General features: G+C 41.8%; 1 protein-coding gene across 1 annotated transcript in view; it reads left to right on the forward strand.

The window, feature by feature from the left end:
- PARD6B (par-6 family cell polarity regulator beta) overlaps positions 1–15,824 on the forward strand; it is a 175,488-nt gene extending 159,664 nt beyond the window's left edge. The window contains exon 3 of the mRNA XM_044089955.1: positions 14,290–15,824. Coding sequence (XP_043945890.1) covers positions 14,290–15,143 — 854 coding nt within the window. The 3' untranslated portion in view covers positions 15,144–15,824. The remainder of the gene's footprint in view (positions 1–14,289) is intronic.
- The last annotated feature ends 239 nt before the right edge of the window (positions 15,825–16,063 follow it).

Raw genomic sequence — 16,063 nt, forward strand, 5'->3', positions numbered from 1 at the left:
AGACAAATTATGCAAGCCTTGGGGTTCAATGGCCTCCTGCATTCTTCTAATTCCATATGCAAGACTGTATATGAGGAAACTTCAGTGGTACTTAGAGAGTATCGATTCAACATTGTCACAGCCTGGAAACAATGATTCCTATCATTCCTTGCCTGCAACAAGAGTTCCTATGGTGGGCAGAGGCCTGCCACCAAAACAAAGGACTGCCATTCACTCCACCCCCTGCTGCCCAAACCCCAACTACAGACGCATCAGACTGTGCTTGGGGGACTCGTCTGGCAGGGAAGTGCATTCAGGTCAAATGGAGCCCAAATCAAATGCACCTTCATATAAATCAAAAAGAGATGCTAGCTATACAAAATGCTCTGACAGCCTTCAAGGACTACCTTCATCCAAGACAATTAATGATAGACAGACAACATCACAGTTATGTGGTACATAAACAAGCAGGGGGGTACACACTCCTACCCCCTTTGCAGACTAGCCATGGCATTGTGGAACATGGCCTTGACCTATCAAATACAACTACAAGCTCAATTCATGCCAGGAAAGCATGAATACTCTGGCAGACGAACTAAGCAGAAATCTCATGGACCCACACGAATGGAAACGGGAACCTCGGATTTTCAACATGTTGACACGCAAATGGGGGAGTCCAGACCTAGATCTTTTTGCCTCGCCCCAGAACTATCAGTTGGACAAATTCTGCACAAAAACACATCACAAAAAACCCTGGAAAGTGGGTGCTCTATCATTCAGCTGGAAAAACCTATCAGTCTATGCCTTTCCCCCTCTGCCTCTGCTCTCCAAAGTTCTACTAAAAGTCAAACAGGACAAGCCAACACTGGTAACCACTCCTGCGCAATGTGTCACACCTTCCACCGTGGCACCTGCCTCAGACACCTTACTGTCTCAGCAGAACAACCAAATTCTGCACAGTCAGCTCCAAACTTTGAATCTTGCAGCGTGGCTAATCACCTAAATTCACCCTTGGCATCCCTCAGCAAACCTGTGATGGATGTCATTTTGGAGGCAAGAAGGCCTAGTACTGAAAATCTTATGCTGACAAATGGAAAAGATTCTGTGCCTGGAATCAGTCACAAGGGATAAGCACAGCAGTGCCCAATATTCCTCAGATTTTACAATACTTAACTGAGATGCTTCACAAGGACCTGTCCTTTTCTTCCATAAAAATCCATGCATCAGCCATTTCAGCTCATTACACCACAAAACCCTCCCCTCTTCTCTCATCCATAATAAAGATTATATTTTATTCTACTTAATTTTTTAATTTTTATCATTTGCCTTTCTATTACAGATTGGTCATTCAGTCTTTTTTCAGTTTTTGTGCCACTTTATTTTTTTCTAAAACATTGTCTGAATTGAATCTGATCTCTCTCAAAAAAGAAGAAAAAAAAAAAGAAAACCACACAAATTTCTCCCTACCCAAAAATAAACTTCATATTAACTGTATACGTATTTTTGAATAGCGATTGAGCTGATGCTTCATGTATACAGCAATGTGAAGCTTCCTTTAACTTTGTAATTCAAATTACTTTCTACAGAAGGGATAGCTACTGAAGTCCCTGATCTTATCTTCCTTACCGGCTGTATTTTTAATTTCTGAATATGTCACTTCATTTGCCGGTTAGTAAATATTTCAGATGCTTGTAGCTATTTTGAAAACATCAAGCTTTGCTACCCAGATGTTCCACCTGCTTGCAACCTACCAGAGAAGATCGTGTCCGTCTGTAAGGACAGAGAACCCCTGACCCTGAGTCATAATAAGTATGACAGGGAAATTTATTTTCTCACTGATAGCTGCAGGTCTGCGGTAGCGTTGTTGCCTCATAGCAAGACGTTGTCGCGTTCGATTCTCAGCTAGAGCGTCTTCTGTGTGGAGGCATGTGTGAATGGGCGTGCCTTTGTTGAAGGTTGTGCGTCAGGGCTGGTAACTCGGCACGTAAAAATCCACTACCAAACATTAGCGGACCGGAGTTCCGCTGTAGCGACCCCTAACCGGGATAAGCCGAAAGACACAACAACAACAACACTGGTAGCTGCAGATCTCATTGAATTCAGAGCATTTCCAGTGTGCATGGTTTGCATTTTAGTTGTATCCAACAACCTCTTGCATTTAACCAACATACCTCAGTAAATGTTTATTTTTTTGTGAATCTTGCTATCATGCCTACTTTCAGTCAACTTAATTGTCACATTATTTTTCTATGCATTTCTGGACTTAGTGCTCGCCCTACCAGAACTAACACTATAGAATATTGTCTGTTGGTTTCATCACATAGTATGTTGGTTTCCTTTTATATTTAAATAGGAACTTTGATCAGACAGCATGTAGTGACATCAAAATTAAGCAGTTATTTCCATACATGACAGTTCCTGCTCTCATTTATTTTACTTCATAATATATGAATTCCCTTTATCATTCAGCATTTTCTTTCGTCTACCTCTATTTCCCATTGTTATAGCTCCCTTATTAAAAGCAACATGAACAGTTTACAGAACATTTATTTGTGTAAGACAGCATGTAGTATAGCATCCCCTATTCACTTAAATATTATCTGTTTTGACATCTAATACATCTGTTACATTTATATTAATCAACTTATTTATATTTACTACTTGATTCATTTCAGTGTTTTAACGTATTCTAGCACTTCATTTTCCATATAAATATTTATCCTTTTAAGTAATGTCCTCAGTCCGTATTCCCAGAGTATTGTTTTTATTCAAGTCTTCCACTCTTTTGAATACTGCTTTATCCATTGTTTTCTTTTAGACATCAGGAAAGGGCTTTGCAGGAAATCTCTCCCTTTGAGTGTCATAAGTTTGCTTGGTACTTGCGTATTATTGCAACCACCAGGTTCTAAACGACTCACTCTGCAGTTGTGCATGATAGGGATGGGTAAACAGCATGACTGTAAAGTGCTATAGTGTTATGGTGTGAGCTTGGATGTAAATGGTTTGCAACTGATTTTTTTTTCTCTCTTTTAACGTCATACAGGCGCTTGCAGGCTCGATACTAGGATGGATATTGAGCATATCAGGCTTTGTGCTTTTCAAAGCACATCCGTTTTTGATCATTACTGTGGCGTAGTGGTTACATTGAATTATTTTTATTGTATATTGTGTACTGCTTAACACTGAATTATTTTCTAGCACATTAGTTTCTCTGTTGTCCTTGTGGTCATAACATTGCAGAGGCTCGATTGCTGAGCTTGTTCATCTGTTCGCTGCATTAAAAGACCAGGCACGCCATTAGGGCTTGGAAGATGCTCGACTGTTTCTTCTTCTGTAGTGGAAATCTTACGGCTATCGCTGTGAATATAGATTCAAAACGGGTCTTTTTTTCTTTGCAGCTTGAGCTTCATGCCAAATATATTCTACTAGGTAAGATTCAAACTGCACAAAAAAGACGTTTTTCAATCTATATTGACAGTGACAGGAGTAAGATTTCCACTGCAGAAGAAGAAACACTCAAGCGATTACTTCCGTCAGTTGAATTAATAGTCAGATGTAAGTATGTGCCTCCTACCCCCCAATTACCCCATGTGAGAGTAAAACCCTATACCTTGTGTTTCTGAGGCAAGCACCTTAACCATTATGCCAACCTCTCACCCCTGATTAAACTGTCTGCAGTTTAATCAGTATAGATTTCAGCTGCTTTCTCAATCTCACTTTAGGAGTATTTTTCTGAGTGCTCTGTGTTTTAATATTGCCAGTAGAAAGCCATGTCTGTGTGTTGAGGCATTTTCTCAGTCTCTACAGTCCTTCCCTTCAGTTTGTTCTGGTACTGCTGTGTCAGGTTGTCTCTCTGTGACCCATCTTTGAGCAGCCAGTTTCTATGCCATTTTTTCTTGTATTCGAATTGCTGTTCCACCATTTTTCTTTCATCTCCTGTTCAGCAGTTTGCTCTTATTTCCTATGAATGCCTGGTTAAAACACTTTGCTGTAGCCTTCTATTTTTCTCAGTGTATTCCAACAGGGACCCACTTTTCTTGAAGAATTTCAGAAGTCCATTTGGTCAGTCTTTCTTGGGTGACTGAAGAGTTTTCTCCTACAGTGGTGTTTACATATGTTTTTTCCCAGCTGTTTGCCACCACACTGCTTTCAGTCTCCAGAGTTGTCACAGTTGCTCCCCCTTTTTACTTATTGACCTTCCTGACATCATCGACATTCAAGTACCAATTTCTGTTAAAACTTTACAGTATTTGCAAGCTTTTGCTAATTTAAACTGTTCACTGCCCAGAGCTTACACTACTGCCACCACCGTGAAAGTGCCTGCCTAGTATTGCTCCTGTGGCTCCCCTTAGTTTGCAACAATGTTATAATTAATTAGATGATTAGCTGTGGTGATAAAAATTCATCTTTTTTAAGCAGTAGTACAGTACATTAAATGTAAATGTTTTAAAATAGAATGTGTTGCTGCATAAATCACCTCCTTCAGCAGTAGATTATTACTGAACACAAAAAAAAAAATTGCTAGTAGTGTTTGTAGTCCATTTTTGTACCCATTTCTGTGTCGCAGGGAAAAGTGCCTGTTGTGTGAAAAAGTTTACTAACAGTAGATATACATAGTCTTGTATGCATAATTTAAATGTGAAGTGGAAACTGTTTTGAATTGTGTATTGATTAAATTGTAATAAAGATGATGTTTTGCTAAGAATAGTTAAGCCTGTACTTGTCTTTGTGGCTTAGAGGAGTAATACCCATGTGACTCGGATAACTCCCAAGTTTAAGTATCCGCTTGGGCACGAGAAGAGCCAGGCAAGAAAGGATAGGCGTGTAGAGCTTATTGTAGTTCACACATCCTGGTGGAAGGGAGTTGGTCTCATTTGACTGATCTGCTGCTGTGCTAGTGGAGGCTTCCATGCAGTCAGTGGGTATAGGACTTTGGGATATGTGCTTTGTGATCCCGAGATGGTGACTGCAGCCTTTACTGGGCATGTGTGTGGGAGCATGGACACATCAGGTGGAAGGCATAGGGTGACCTCTTGGATGTCCTTCAAGAATGCAACTGCAGTCATAACATATGGGTTGTCCTGCCTCAGGCAGCCCTCGGTCTGCCGGATTCCAAAGTCTGGGTCCGACGTCGGCTGATGTCGCATTTCTCTCCGACGTCAGAGCGGCTGGAGTATATAAGCATCAGCCGACGCCATTTTCTTCAGTCTTTCTTGCCGCGGTGCCAGCGGAAGCAGTTCGCAAGTGCGGGCGGTCAGCTCTGTATTCTTCGAATTCGAAGTCATCAAAAAAGCTAAGTACCCCGTTGGGGACCTTTTCTTGCCTCAGCCGATGTCAGAAATTACTGAAAAAGTTAACAATTGTCTGTCTTGTGGTAAACAAATACCTCATAAGGATTTCCACTCTTACTGTCTTCCTTGCCTTGGCCCAGACCACGACGTCTCGGCCTGTGTTGCCTGTGCTCGCTTCAATAAGCGCACTCTCAGGCGCCGGGCGGAGTTTGCTGAAGACTTTTTCGGCGATAAATTTGCTTATACAATGCCGTCGGAACTTCCGACATCGCAGACTCCTAAGAAACGAAAAGACCGGGACCGACATCCTCGGCCCGTGTCTTCCACCAACTCCACGCCAAAACCTACCGCGAGTGCTCCGGTTCCCCCTGAGACTGTTATTTCACCGCTCCGAACCGAAGACACAGCATTACCGTTACCTCCGATACCGGAGGCCACACCGACGCCAGTTATAGATTTTCCTCCGGATACTGAAACCGAGGAAATGCCCGAGACCATTGCTGTAGATAAGGTCACTCCTGCACGTGGAGCTGCTAGGCCTCCTATGGCCATGTCTATTAAGGCCTACACACGTGCTAAGGCAGCCAGCAAGACCAAGCACCTTACTGTTAAAGCCTTACCTCAGCCTACTCCTGAAGCACAAATCATGACTATGGCCGCAGACTTAATTTCCATGATTAGAGGTTCACAGGCCCATCCTGAGAGAGGATCCCAGCCTCCTTCTGATAAGAGGCCCCGGGTTGAACCCTCTGACCCTATCCCTTCAGATGAAGATTCTGAGGACTCTGTTCACTCCAATGGCCAGGAAGAGCTCTTCCAGACCTATGAGGACTCGGATGCAGAGGATTCCATCCCCTCGGCCTCCCCTCCTGATGATATTTCTTTTGGGGAAGTTCTGCATACCATGAGGGAACATTTTAAGTGGCAAGGCCAGGAATATTCTGATTCCAGAAAGCGCCTTCGTACCTTCCTTAAAAAGCCCCAACACAGGCCCCTGGCTATACCTCCTGTGCTAGATGTTTTGGATGACCTATACTCTGACTCCAGTGTTACCCCGGATACTCTTCCTCCTGCTCCAGCCAAGCCAGACAGATATTATAGGGTCCCAGAAACACATTCTCATTTCTTTAGGGCCCATGCTGTTGATTTGGAAACTATTTCTCAGGGACCTAAAGGGGTTTCAGCATCCACCTCCAAAAATCCTTTGCCTTCCAACAGGGAAGCTAGGTCATGAGAGATGGGGGAAAAAGGTCTATACCTCCACTACTTTATCTATGAGAGCTCTGAATTGCCTCTTTCATATGTTTCAATATCAGGATTACCTGTTAGATGATTTACAGAAAACATTGGCCTCTCCTGAACCTTTAGACAGGAAGTCTTTGCAGGAAGCTGTACATAATTCTCAGCAAGTCAGCAATCACTTCCTGCAGTGTGGATATGATGCATTGGAAGCTTCATGTAGGGCAGCTATGACAGGGGCGGTCATTCGTAGACATGCATGGTTAAAAGAACAACCTCTACCAGATCATGTTAAGGCAAAACTCCTTGATGTACCCTTGGAAAAGAACAAGCTTTTTGATGCTAATGCTAAAGATGTGTTAAAGTCCATCGAGGAAAAAGCAAAATCAGTTCAGACGGTCAAAGATTTCCTCCAGGTTCAGCCACCCAGATTCAGTAGGAATTGGCCTTCTAAAAACTGTTCCTTTCCTAATCCTGAAAGATTTCAAAGGGGTAAAAACAGGCGTGGCCGAGGAAGAGGACAATACAGAGGTTCTTACAGGGGACGACAATGGCAACCAGCAAACCAAAGAAGTGACACAAGGGTCTCCCCTGCCCCACAGGGACAATCTCAATGACTTTCCTCTACTTCCGCTGACCAAGGAGCAAATAGAAGCACCCTTGGGCGGAAAATTATCTCTGTTTTCAGACAATTGGCACAGATTGACAAAGGACAAATGGATTTTGGACATTATAGACCAAGGTTACAGGTTCCACTTTCATACCTTACCAAGAAAACAAGGCATGCCAAACCTACCACAAAACCAGAGGGCAGAGGCTATCAAGCAAATTTCTCTGCTTGCTCAGATCAAAGCAATAGAAAGAGTTCCACAACAAGAACAAGGCCAGGGGTTCTACTCAAGACTGTTCCTTGTTCCAAGAAAAGAAACTCAATGGAGACCAATACTGGATTTGTCCACATTAAACACTTTTCTCATAGTACCAAAGTTCAAAATGCTGACTCTACAGCAACTCCTTCCCATGCTGGGCAAGGGGTCTTGGCTGATTACTCTGGACCTCAAGGAGGCATACCTGCATGTCCCTATCAGACACAGCTGCAGAAGATGCCTCAGATTTCTTGCAGGGCCAGAGCATTATCAATTCTCAGCATTGCCATTTGGCTTATCTACTGCGCCCAGAGTATTCACAAAATGCCTGGCTTCAGTAATTGCTCATTGCAGGCTCCAGGGGATCCAAATTTACCTGTACCTGGACGACTGCCTCATACAGGCGGACGACAAATTGATTTTGACAAAAAACTTGAACTATGTCATACAATTGCTACAGGCTCTGGGATACACAGTCAACTTCCAAAAGTCAAGACTTCAGCCATCCCAGCAAATAACCTTCTTAGGAGCCAATCTAGACACAGCCTCTCAAATGGCTTACCTGACAGAAGACAAGCAAGAGAAGTTAACTCATTATTTCAAAGGTTTGGCAAAACTCACCCAGATGACTGCAAGGAGATTCCTACAGGCCCTGGGTTACATGGCATCCTGCATTCTCCTGGTCCCATTAGCAAGACTACACATGAGAAAGCTTCAATGGTACCTAAAAAGCCTATGGTCTCAGCACAGCAACAACCTAGAGACAACCATACCGCTCATTCCATGCCTACAAAAGGAATTCCTATGGTGGGCCTCGGTAAGCCAGGCAAACATAGGTATGTCATTCAAAAAACCTCAGATAACACAGATCATGACCACAGACGCCTCAGGCCTTGGATGGGGGGGCGCACATGGAGGGCAGATGTTATACAAGGACAATGGTCTCCAAAGGAAACACATCTGCATATAAACCAAAAGGAAATGCTGGCAGGAATGCATGCCATCGAGGCCTTTCGACAACAACTTCAGCAAGGCCATCTACAAATACGGACAGATAACATCACAGTGATGTGGTACATAAACAAGCAAGGGGGCACCCATTCTTACCCCCTTTGCAGACTGACAATGAATCTTTGGGAAAAATCACTGAGCCTAAACATACAGTTGCAATCCCAGTTTGTTCCAGGCAAAGACAATGTGCTGGCGGACAGCCTAAGCAGGAATTTCATAGATCCACACGAGTGGAGGTTACATCCGAAAATCTTAACACAACTCACCTCGACATGGGGCAGGCCAGAAGTAGACCTATTTGCCTCCCACCTCAACCATCATCTACAAAAATTCTGTTCAAGGACATATCATCCACAAGCTTGGAAAATAGATGCTCTTTCATTCAACTGGAACTTCCTAAAAATCTATGCATTCCCTCCTCTGCCACTGATGACCACAGTATTACTAAAGATCAAAGCAGGGAGGCCCAAGGGGATCCTGATAGCTCCAGACTGGCCAAGACAACACTGGTATCCACTACTACGGAGCATATGTCACAACAAAAAGTGGGCTCTTCCCCAATGGCCCCTACTTTTGACTCAACACAACTTCAAAACAGTGCATCCAAACCTTCAGACGCTGCAGCTAACAGCCTGGGAGATCCCATGAATAACCTCAATCTATCTCTCTCCAAGGAAGTTCAGCGGATATTAACAGAAGCTCGAAGACCATGCACCAGAAAGGTTTACTTAGCAAAATGGAAGAGATTCAGCATTTGGAATACCAGCAAGGGACATGATGCATCATTATTGAACATCCTACTCATCCTGGAATATTTGGCAGATATGCTACAGAATGGACTCTCATATTCTTCCATAAAGATACATGCTTCAGCTATTTCAGCTAGATATAACACTGATCCGCCTGTGTTTTCACATCCTTTGTTAAGGCAATTCCTCAGGGGAATCAAGAACATTAAGCCACCAAGAAAGGCTCCAGTGCCAGCTTGGGACCTCAACTTTGTCCTAGAAAAACTGACTCTACCTCCCTTTGAGCCAGCAGCTTCAGTGGACTTCAATTTCTCTCATGGAAGACAGCTTTCCTGTTGGCAATTACCTCAGCAAGAAGGATTTCGGAATAACAGGCCCTAATGGCAATACCACCGTTCATAATCTTTCACAGAGACAGGGTCTCCTTAAGAACCAACCCTACTTTTATGCCAAAGGTGGTATCTAGCCTTTCTTTAAATCAAGCTATTCACCTGCCTACTTTCTTCCCCAATCCTGAGAGCAAAGGGGAAAGACAGTTGCATACCTTGGGCATTCACAGACAACTTCGCTACAACCTGGACAGAACCAAGACCAGCAGGAAGTCTGATCAGCTTTTTGTAGCTTACACCCCTGGAGTACAAGGAAAAGCAATTTCCAAACGGACTATTTCAAAATGGATTGGACATTGCATCAGATTTTGTTATTCCTTCCATGGGAAGAATGTTCCAGCCAATGTCAGACCACACTCCACCAGAGCTACAGCCACCTCTACAGCATTCCTAAGAGGGGTGCCTACAAAAGACATTCTAGAAGCTGCTACATGGAGCTCCGTGCATACTTTCTCCAAACACTACATTCTCCCTTTATACTCCAGATCCAGAGCAGGCTTTGCTTCAGCAGTCCTGCAGGGTTTGATTGCCACACCATCTCCTTCCTAGAGCATTCCTCCTCCCCCAGCTAAGCTATGGTATTCAACCCATATGTTATGACTGCAGTTGCATTCTTGAAGGACATAGTACAGTTTTGTACCTACCATAAATGTAGATGTCAGATAGATATGCAACTGCAGTCGGATTTTCCCTCCCTCCATACCCCTCTATGCCTTGGGTCCACTCCTATCCCTGTTTCTCTTAGCTGGGGATATCTGTTATGCTGTATCTGTTTATTGCTTACTTATTTGTCTGGAATCCTGTTTTTGTCTTCCAATTTGATTACAGCCTTCCTTGGAGGGCACCTGGCATCTGGGGCAAGAAACACTGAAGAAAATGGCGTCGGCTGATGCTTATATACTCCAGCCACTCTGACGTCTGAGAGAAATGCGACATCAGCCGACGTCGGACCCAGACTTTGGAATCCGGCCGACCGAGGGCTGCCTGAGGCAGGACAACCCATATGTTATGACTGCAGTTGCATATCTATCGGACATCTACATTTATGGTAGGTACAAAACTGTACTTTACGTGGTGCCTAGATTAGTGACCGATAGAAATACCTTCATAGTTACTGACACCCCAGTGGTGGGGTGGCTTAGGAGATAGAAAAAGGATACAAATAAAATAGATTTTTAAGCATTTTCATTTTAGTATAAGCAGTGTCTGATATATATAGTCTGTTCAAATCTTATACATACTGAATTGTGTGTGTTAACAATGGCAGACTTCATCTGGCAGCTTGGACAGTATTAAACGTCTAGGTGCATAACTCAGCATTTGGTATTTATGGAGCTTTGGCAGTCTGTTGAGAACCACTTCATTGAAAAGTGGATTTCTTCCACTTTTCACCCCCATAATCAATTGGCAGGGTGTTGCAGTACTGGGCAAAGATCATCTTCTCTGGTTGGGCTTTAAATTACAGTACAGTTTTTTGCTAGGTCAAGGAAACAATAAGCCTATCTAGTCTGTCCTTAATTGCATGTAACATTCCATGTCCCCTTACTCTTTCTCCATCTATCCCATGCCCTGTTGAATACCTCCATGGATTGTATGTCTACCAGGCATTCCATTTAATTCCATGGAGTTTTAAGCCTCTGTGAAGTACTTTTGGAAATCCAGGCCTTAAATTCAACCCTAGAATCTGATGACTGCTCCCTCCTTCCTCCTTCCTTCCTGTTCAGGAAAAGCTTTTTATATATCCTTGATGCGATTTTGTGTGCCACTTTCAACCCCTGTCTTTTCTGGAGTCTGCTAAGAAGTGCTGTAACTTCTGTAATCTCTGGCTATCTTTCTTTCCTCCATACTATTCTTTTTGGCGACTTTCCTCTTGAATCCTTCAAGCAGCTTGGTTTCCCTTTCCTTATATGCCCTCAGAATTGCATGTGTAGTAGTATCATAGGAGTGTGGTCTGACCAGGGCCTTGTAGAGCAGAAACATTAATTGCCTCTTTACTTCTGGCACCCCTCTTCCTTCTCTTTGCTGCTGGTTCCCTATCATTCTGGTTATGGTTGCCCAGTCCAGGTTTAATCTACACACCCAGCTCCTTTTTCTGCACTTTTGCCATCAATTCCACTAATTCCCCCAGCTGATAACTTCATCCAGGGTTGTTGTGGCGCATGCGCAGTGCTTTCAGTTTCTTTACACTGAAACTCTGTTGATACCTTTCTACCCATGTAATCGGTCTTTCCTCGACTCTTCCCATCATTCCACAATACTGCCCATTTCTTTGTGTCATTTATTTGTGACAAACGTAGTGAGTGGTACTGTACCTAAGGCAGACTTCTGTGAGTTGTCCTATCATTCAGCCATGCAGCTTCTCAGTTCCTCAGTCTTGAACCTATCCTTCTGCCCTTACCCCCCCCCCCCACACGTTTGCTGTCTGTAACTTTTGTTGGACCATGTAGTAGACCATCTTCTGGTACTCTCCTCCAAAGTTCACCTGTAACCCAATCATGAAACTCAGTGATGTTATTCAGATACTTGGCTGTCATGCTTCTGGGGGGATATCAATCAAGTGTAGAATCGGACTGTTAAGTTGTGCTAGTTAACAAAGATGGCCTTTAACGCTGAGCTCAGGATGTCATCCAAGTTGACTGCCTCTTTCTGGTGGTCAGGATGTCATCCAAGTTGACTGCCTCTTTCTGGTGGTAAACTGTGTTTGTGTATATTTAAATCCCATATTGCATATTTTTATTAATGTATAGAAAAGAGCATCTCTGTAGTAGTAAAAATGTTTTCATTTATTACCTTTTCACAGGTTAACGTCTTTGACATGCAAACTTGTTAGCTTTTCATTTTATTTGCTGTTAGTGTTTGGATGATGTAGTTATGTACTTCTTTACAAATTTGCAAGTTTCTCTGCTGTCTGACCTTTGAACTTCAGTTGATAAATCCATCTCTTTTGATCGTCATGTAACAGTAGTTAGGAAATACTTCTACTTAGTACAGGTAATTGCCAAAGAAATATCACCAAGTATTGATGTATCAGAATATAACGTTTGTGTTTTTTAAACTTAAGTTTTATTTCCTGGTTGATTTCATAGCAAGATAATTCCACAGTAGTATATGCATACATGTGTGCATTTGGTAGTAATTCATGGTTTTTGTAAGTTGCGTACAAAAAGTGTAATTGTGTTGCATCATATCATTGTAGCACTGATGTATCGGTAAATCATTTTTGTTTTTTTTTTTTTTAATAAATTGTTAGTTTATTTCATAGTAGTTTTGGGTACATAAAAATTCCGCGGTAGTGTGTAAGATGTGTGCAGTTTGTCTCGCTTCATCTATAAGATACTGACTAAGGGGACAGTGCTTATAGTCTCTAGTGTAGGGTTTTTAAGCCAGTGATTATCTTTGTCAGGAACCTCTGGGGTCTTTTTAATTGTTTAATATGTATAATGAAGTATGTCCCAGGGGTCTGTATTACTTCAGCGAACGACATATTTCGCAAATGTGTCTTCATCAATCACCAGCTGCCAAAATTCACTTCAGAGAACCGTGGAATTTTTTCTACAGTTTGAAAATACTTGGCCGTCAATTCAACTTTGCCTTTTTTCCCACTATAATGCGATCTCGGAATTGGTATATATAGTTGGGGGGGGGGGGGCAACCTACTTGGGTGGATTTGATTTAGTGCTTTGTGTGTTCCGGTGGTTGGTGGGTGAGTGTTTCTGAACTGTGGGAAAAGTTTGCGAAGTGAATTTCGGCAGCTGATGGTCGATGGAGACATCTTTGCGGAATACATCTGTCCCTGAAATAATATAGACCCCACCCCAGAGGGAGCACTATGTTCGAAAATTGGTGTAATTAGTGCTGAATATAGGGAGGCAATGAACTCTTGTAGATCTTGGTGATATTTCTTTGTCAATTAGCTGTACTAAGTAGAAGTATTTCCTAACTACTGTTACATGATGATCAAAAGGGATGGATTTATCAACCCAGGTTCAAAGGTCAGTACGAGTGCAGCTGCCCTGCACTAGGACATGTAAATAATTCTTCACCTTTGACTTAATAGAATCACTGTAGTCCCTCCTCACTCCCTTCTTCACTTATCCTATATTAATCTGCCGTTACCCCTCTGAGTGCTTACCATTATATTATCACCCTAAGCACTATAGTTTCCTTCCCAGAATCTAAGCATCACTCGCTCTCAAATAACTATTCACTGTTCTTATTTTTACTTTATATTCAAGTAAATTCTACACTCACCACTTCTTCGCCTTGCTTATAAACCCTTTTCTCCTTTTACGTTTCTTTTCTTCCACTATAAATATGTATATGCATACAGTTAATTGTTAATGTCAATGTAACCAAGTACTGTTTGTCATCTTTGTACAAATAAAAAATAAATGAATGACTGAATGAGCAAATGGATAACTTTTCTAACTGCTTTGGGGATTTATTTGTGCTGTATGCTGGGGGTGGGGCTGTCTACCAAATGTGAAAGAGTTGTACTTCTTAGCATTTGTGCAGATTTTTAGTACATCAGGTATAAGTATTGAAGTATTTGTTTTAGAAATCACTGTACATTAGGTCTCCACTTCCTTGTTGAGGTAATGTTTATGTGGAGGCATTCATTCTGTAAGACTTTATGGTTTTAGTTTGCCAGAAGAAAAGAAGTCTGAAAAATTTTAGAATTTTATGAGGCTCATGCAAAATGGAATATATATATATATTGCTTCTTTTTTGTGGAAAAAATGTAATACACTTCTATCTTTTGCAGAGGAAGCAGATTATAGTGCATTTGGTACAGACACTTTGACTCGAAAGAAGAATACACTTGCAAATGTGCTACGTGTAGAAAACAACAAGAAGAAACCTCAATTAGTAATCAGCTTACCACGAGATTTCAGACCTGTGTCTTCAATTATTGATGTAGATATCCTGCCAGAAACTCATCGTAGAGTCAGGCTGTACAAACATGGATCTGAAAAACCTCTAGGGTTCTACATCCGTGATGGCTCCAGTGTCCGAGTAACACAACATGGTCTAGAGAGGGTACCAGGAATTTTCATTTCTCGACTTGTTCCTGGGGGTTTGGCTGAAAGCACAGGTTTGTTGGCTGTTAACGATGAAGTCTTGGAAGTGAATGGCATAGAGGTTACTGGGAAGAGCCTTGATCAAGTTACAGATATGATGATTGCAAATAGTCATAACCTTATTATAACTGTGAAACCAGCTAACCAGAGGAATAATGTTGTTCGTAACAGTCGGGCATCAGGTAGCTCATGCCAGTCAACTGATAGTAGCTCTAGTCTCCATGATTACATGGCTACAGCACATATTGTTCAAAATTTCCACATTGATGAGGTTGAGAGTGAAGATGAGGATATTATCATTGAGGGTAGTGGAGAACCCCAACAGATTCCAAAGGCAACTTCTGAGGATGATGCAAGTTTGGCTTCACTAACAAATTCTGATCCTCATCATGGATCAACGCAATCAACGCAAAATGGTATTGTTTCCTCAGATACTGAAAAGGAACAAATCAGACAAGATCTAGAAACAGACAATGAAAGAAGCAGACATTTTAACAGAAAAAGTATAGAGGAAGAAGGCACTGTAATAACACTATAGTAGGATCATTCACCTTCAGGTACTTTAAGGTGCCATAATGAAAGTGATTTTAATTTTGTCTTCATGTTCCATAGACTGACTTTGTAGCGGTACTGTAATTGTATATCGGATCACTACTGGATGTAGATGGATCTTTTTCAACAATTGAAAGTCTACTGTGAAGAAGCTTTATTGAACACTTTATAGATTGCACTTTTCTGGAATCAGATATATAAAGATTGTGGTACATTCGAGCATGTATTTTACACCACCTATGTATCTGTTAGGACTAATAATCTGTGAAAATGGCACAAGCAGTTGCACATTATTTGATTTTTACATTCCTCTCTACATATCATATTTTTCATACTTTGAGAAATCATTTTAACATTATCTTAGCATGGTAAAGTACATGTTTAACTGACATCTCTGAAAGCATGAAAAATTGGTCTTTTATTTCCAATATTTTTTTAAACTTACTTGTCCTTACTAATGAGCAATGATATGTACACTAAACACTTTTACCCTGTATCATTACTGCCATTGTAAGCTGCCCTGCATGCTTGAGGTTTTAGAATAGGATGTTGTTGCTGACTTGCTCAGACTCCCCAAGAATATGAGAGCATTGATGACGGCTTTTAAATTAATATGATGGGAATAGAAAGCACTCATATTAAAATGAAAAGCTTTCCTTGAAGTTTAGGGTAGCAGTGTATTGGATGCAATTTTTTTTATTTATTTTTCTGAAGTAGAAGACTGATGTGATGTCTTATGGTAAGAAGCACTTTTGTTATAAGTATATGTTCTCCGTGTTTCACTGTTGCAGTCATCACATTTGGGTTATCTGCTTGCAGTACCCCTCAGTCGGCCTGATTAACAAAGTCATGGCGACCTGACGTCATGGAAGAAGGGACAGCAACCGACGCAGGACCAAGACTTTG

This window comes from Protopterus annectens, chromosome 12.part0 (genome assembly GCF_019279795.1).
Source record: "Protopterus annectens isolate FY-2018-M chromosome 12.part0, PAN1.0, whole genome shotgun sequence".
Classification (NCBI taxonomy): Eukaryota; Metazoa; Chordata; order Ceratodontiformes; family Protopteridae; genus Protopterus; species Protopterus annectens.